Source organism: Gadus chalcogrammus, chromosome 23, assembly GCF_026213295.1.
Source record: "Gadus chalcogrammus isolate NIFS_2021 chromosome 23, NIFS_Gcha_1.0, whole genome shotgun sequence".
Taxonomy (NCBI): domain Eukaryota; kingdom Metazoa; phylum Chordata; class Actinopteri; order Gadiformes; family Gadidae; genus Gadus; species Gadus chalcogrammus.
The window spans coordinates 769,048-773,454 of record NC_079434.1 but is presented as its reverse complement, the minus strand read 5'-3'; the positions used below and the strand labels follow the sequence as shown (position 1 = coordinate 773,454).

General features: G+C 41.1%; 1 protein-coding gene across 1 annotated transcript in view; it reads right to left on the bottom strand.

Moving 5' to 3' along the window:
• si:ch211-161h7.5 (uncharacterized) overlaps nucleotides 1-3,279 on the bottom strand; it is a 3,947-nt gene extending 668 nt beyond the window's left edge. The window contains exons 1-5 of the mRNA XM_056584740.1: nucleotides 3,058-3,279; nucleotides 1,077-1,185; nucleotides 819-963; nucleotides 438-551; nucleotides 84-220 (exon numbers count right to left, since the gene is read on the bottom strand). Coding sequence (XP_056440715.1) covers nucleotides 84-220; nucleotides 438-551; nucleotides 819-963; nucleotides 1,077-1,185; nucleotides 3,058-3,135 — 583 coding nt within the window. The 5' untranslated portion in view covers nucleotides 3,136-3,279. The remainder of the gene's footprint in view (nucleotides 1-83; nucleotides 221-437; nucleotides 552-818; nucleotides 964-1,076; nucleotides 1,186-3,057) is intronic.
• Between the last annotated feature and the right edge of the window lie 1,128 nt (nucleotides 3,280-4,407).

Sequence of the window (4,407 nt, the reverse complement as noted above, 5' to 3'; positions counted from 1 at the left end):
TTGTAAAATGGTTCAGCTAAATAAATGCAATTTAAAAGGCAAGGTCAGTCAATGCGGTCGTTTAGGTTTACTCACACACACACGGTGCAGCCAAAGATCGAGTCTGTGATATTTGCTGAGCCACGCGCCGTGAACATGGAGACCGCGGCAGGCGAAGGAGATCATGATGTAGTTTGAGCCGGCAATCAGGAGAAGGAACACAGCGGCAACGATCATCAAGCTGGTGAAACACACATGAAAATAAATTATTCTAATTCATCTCTGTGTTTAATGTATCCATTAAAGTAATAGCAGAATCACTGTAGGAGAACTCTGACCAGGTTTATTCTTTATATTAATAAAATAGATATGAACGTATTGTTATGGAAGTGTAATGACAATGCATTCATCAGGATGGGCAGAACCCAATTCACCACTCACTAGCAGCTTTTCTTTACCTTTTATCCCACAGAAACAGCCATGCAGTGTTCAAGCCCATGTTCATGCACCATGCCATGAAAAAGCCATGTGAAAGGACAGGAGGACTGCAGTACACATAGCCGTAGGAGTTTCTGAAACACACAGGGGACCACAGCATATTACTTAGACTTTTCTGCACCCTAAACAGCTGCCTGGTTATTATTATGAAACATTGGACCTTTAGCAGATACTTTAATCCGAAGGGATTTACAGCATACATGGGTTCTTGGGCAAGGTACACAAATTTGCTACACCAAATACACTATATGTGTAGAAACATGAATACAAGGCTTTTGATGCAGTTTTGTGTAAACACATCGTTGGGTGGCTTGGCAATTATGAACCTCAATGGATCTTACTTCCTGCAGCAGCCGGAGAGGATGTAGACGAACATGAGGACCAGCCACACGTATATAAGAGACCAGATGGCGAAGGTCCAGCCTGCAGGCGTGATCTCCGTCTCATACTCCCCTGATATGTTGGCCGTTGTCCCAAGAAATGGATCTGGTTTGTTTGACAGAAAGGGACTTCATCAGGCACGACAGGGTGATAAAATTCCTAGTAAATGTCTGCAATATACTGATCTTCCAGCAATCAAAGAGCGAAGATCAACATACATATTCCAGGTCCCGCCAGTCCATTGAACACCAGCGTGATGACAAAGAGGAGGATGGACGACAGGATGGCCAGCACAAGGGAACCCTGGTGTTCTCCCATCATCGATGACTACAAAAGAGGCAGAGAGATGTCAGGGAACCACTGCAACCACGATATCATCAGAACAAACCAAAGACTAAGATATGGATTGAATATGATTGACATGCGTTTGCAGATGTTTCTGATACAATCAATTAAAACAGCATAAGTAAAGTAAGTATATGATATTCACATTGATACAAAGTGGAGATACAGGAACTTGGAGAAAGTGCTATAATACAACAAAAAGGTGTTGATATTCTGACAAACCTTGAACTGAACTCTCTCTTTAGCGACAATCAACAGTCAGACTGCTCGTCTGCTGCAAAGGGGGGTTTTATACTGACAACCGGTTGTGTAAGTTGCAGATTTTATGGCCATTTTGTCATCATTATATAATATAGTCTACGCCTCCTTATGAAAGGGGTAACTCCCCCCCCTTTCACCAACACACACACACACACACACACACACACACACACACACACACACACACACACACACACACACACACACACACACACACACACACACACACACACAGTCACATAATTAGTTGGCATCTTTCCTATCTATGGACCATTATATACTATCCACACATACTATGTTAATGACAAGTCAAAACAACTTACACAACCTGTTGTAAACCTGTTGAGGACACAGCTCCTTTCATAGCAAACTCATCATTTACTTTGCCTCAATTGGTCCATCTATTTTATTATTTTATTTAACCTTTATTTATCCAGGTGAGTCCCATTTAGACCTTTAGCCTCTTTTTCAAGGAATCCCTGACTGTGGGAGTGTGTTGGTGATGGCTGGTTGAAGCAGCCTCACCGGCTGAGTCTGATTGGACTCTGGGGCTGGGGGCTGCACACATGATCTACATTGAGTGTCGGGTTACACACCTCTTAAAGGTGTGTAACATAACCAGCAATCTCCACACACACTCAGGGAGAGATCCCTATGGCGCACCAGATCATGTAGCATTTTCAACAAACCATTACAATGAACCGGTCTTTCAACATCATAATAATAATAATAATGGATTGAATTTATATAGCGCTTTTCTAGACACTCAAAGACGCTTTCCAGTGAAGGGGGGACCTCACTAACATCACCACCCTGTGTCCCTGTCTGGAAGTCCCCTAGGTCAGGGTTCCTTAACCTTTTTATTACTGAGGCCCGGTACGCATTTTTTAAATATCTTTTTCACGGCCTGGTGTGGGGGGAGGGTTGGAGCCCCGACCAACCAGTGGGGGTCACCAATGCAGCGACCACGACACAAACCATAATATGCCTCCCTAACCAATCTAATGAATTCTACTGTAGGAATATCATTAAGAATAAAAACACAGTTTTATAACTAGACAGTAACAGTTTAACAGTCCAAATACACGACTTTGATATACTGTGTATACATCAATCCAATAAAAACAAAGATGAGCTTGTTCGTCAACATGGTATATTGCTCATGGCTTATCAAAAATAAAAACACTGTTTTATGATAGAGCATGATAGGGAGATGGGGTTGGGATGGGTGTGAGCCGCATCTCCTGTTGTCCTGTAGTAGTGAACTTCAACATATGAATGGCCCCTATATTTTTCCCAATTGATAAAGTAAGCACCATCAATCCTGAAACCCGTTCCACGACCCAAGTATTTACAGAACAATAGTTGCATGAAGACTTTAGCAAGATAGAAAAGTGGGCTGGGGATTGAAGAGAGCCCTATGATTTCCGCATCGGACAGAATCGTGGAATCTGTTATTAAAAATGTAATCAACAGTAAAATGTGGAATATTGCTGAAATTGATAAAAATATAATATCTAAAGTTGGCCTGATTATTGTTGTAAGCTAAATGATTAAATAATTGTAAAATTACAGATAAATAGGCATAAATACATAATGGTGTGTTCCTGAATCCTCGGACGCCAGCCTTCCGAGTTGGACTTTTGACGTTTCCGGTCTCGGAGCATTCATAGTGTTCCTGTTCGTCTTTGTGATTGTGTCATGAAGTTTGCTAGCAGTTGTTCATTGTTAGCTGACAGCTACATTAGCTTCTTTAGCAAACCAGCCCGAAAACAAACAACAAAACTCTACATTGTATTGCACCAACAGCAAGACAGCAACAATATGGAAGTAAATCTGTGCCATCGGGTTTTGAAAATAAAAACACATTGAATTATAAGCACTGAATATTTATGCATTGAAATAACCTATCTGAATTTTTTGCCTCTGAATTTAACTCTTTACATTTTCAATATATCATATTCACCTTTATTTTTCAATGTTAAAAAATTCAACGTTAAAATATTCAACGTTAAAATATTCAACTCAAATATTTTCAACGTCCAAAAATTCAGTCCGCCAAAGTCACCATCAAAATTCAGTGTACGAAATTCAGTGTTAACATCCGGGTATCCAAGAATGAGCAATCGATCCTAGATGCTAGATCGTGGTCAAACGAGTGTGCGCGTCGTTGGATACCTGACTCTCTCACGCGGGAAGGCAAAACAGATTTAGCCATGTCCAACGGCAACAGCAGCAGTAATAGTGCTTCGGTGAGTACATTTTCTTATATATATATGCCATTCGTATGGGTTGTTTCTGTAAGATTCAGCAATGGACAATACTAACGGACGGGGTAGTTCGGAATTTTGGACATAGGGCCTGATTCCCAAGTTAGCCTTGGTGTTCTTTATCATTGGAGACTAGGCTAGCTAGGCTAGCGCAAGTCAACGGGCATATTTTGATGCTGGTTTATAACGTCTTTATTGAAAATTTCAGGGGTACAGTAACAGTCAGGTTTATAATATGTAGCGCCTCCCTCTTTTGTTTGGATATACGAGATAACGTGGAGTGAAGAAGTGCGTGCTCTTTCGCTCGGCTAGAATAAACAGCAGTATACGATCGAAGTCTCCCTTTTTAATATGAGATATTTAGTTACTGATTTGTTGTAGGCAGGAATCCCGGACTTTCCACCTGTGTGTTAAATATATATAGTGCCCTGGAGACCTGGCGTGGTATGGTCAAAAGCTATAGTATACTAAAAGTACCGTGAGGAGAATCTCGCATGTTGCCTCCTTCATGCTAACCCTGACCTACTGTACCATCGCACGTTGCACAGTATGTGGATAGACCAATTGGCTCTATCAAATAATGCTCCCACTGCAGAATCACGTTATTTTACACCACTATTCACCCCATGTACATTGTTTTATAACGTATATATTGAAGATTTCAGGGGTGCAG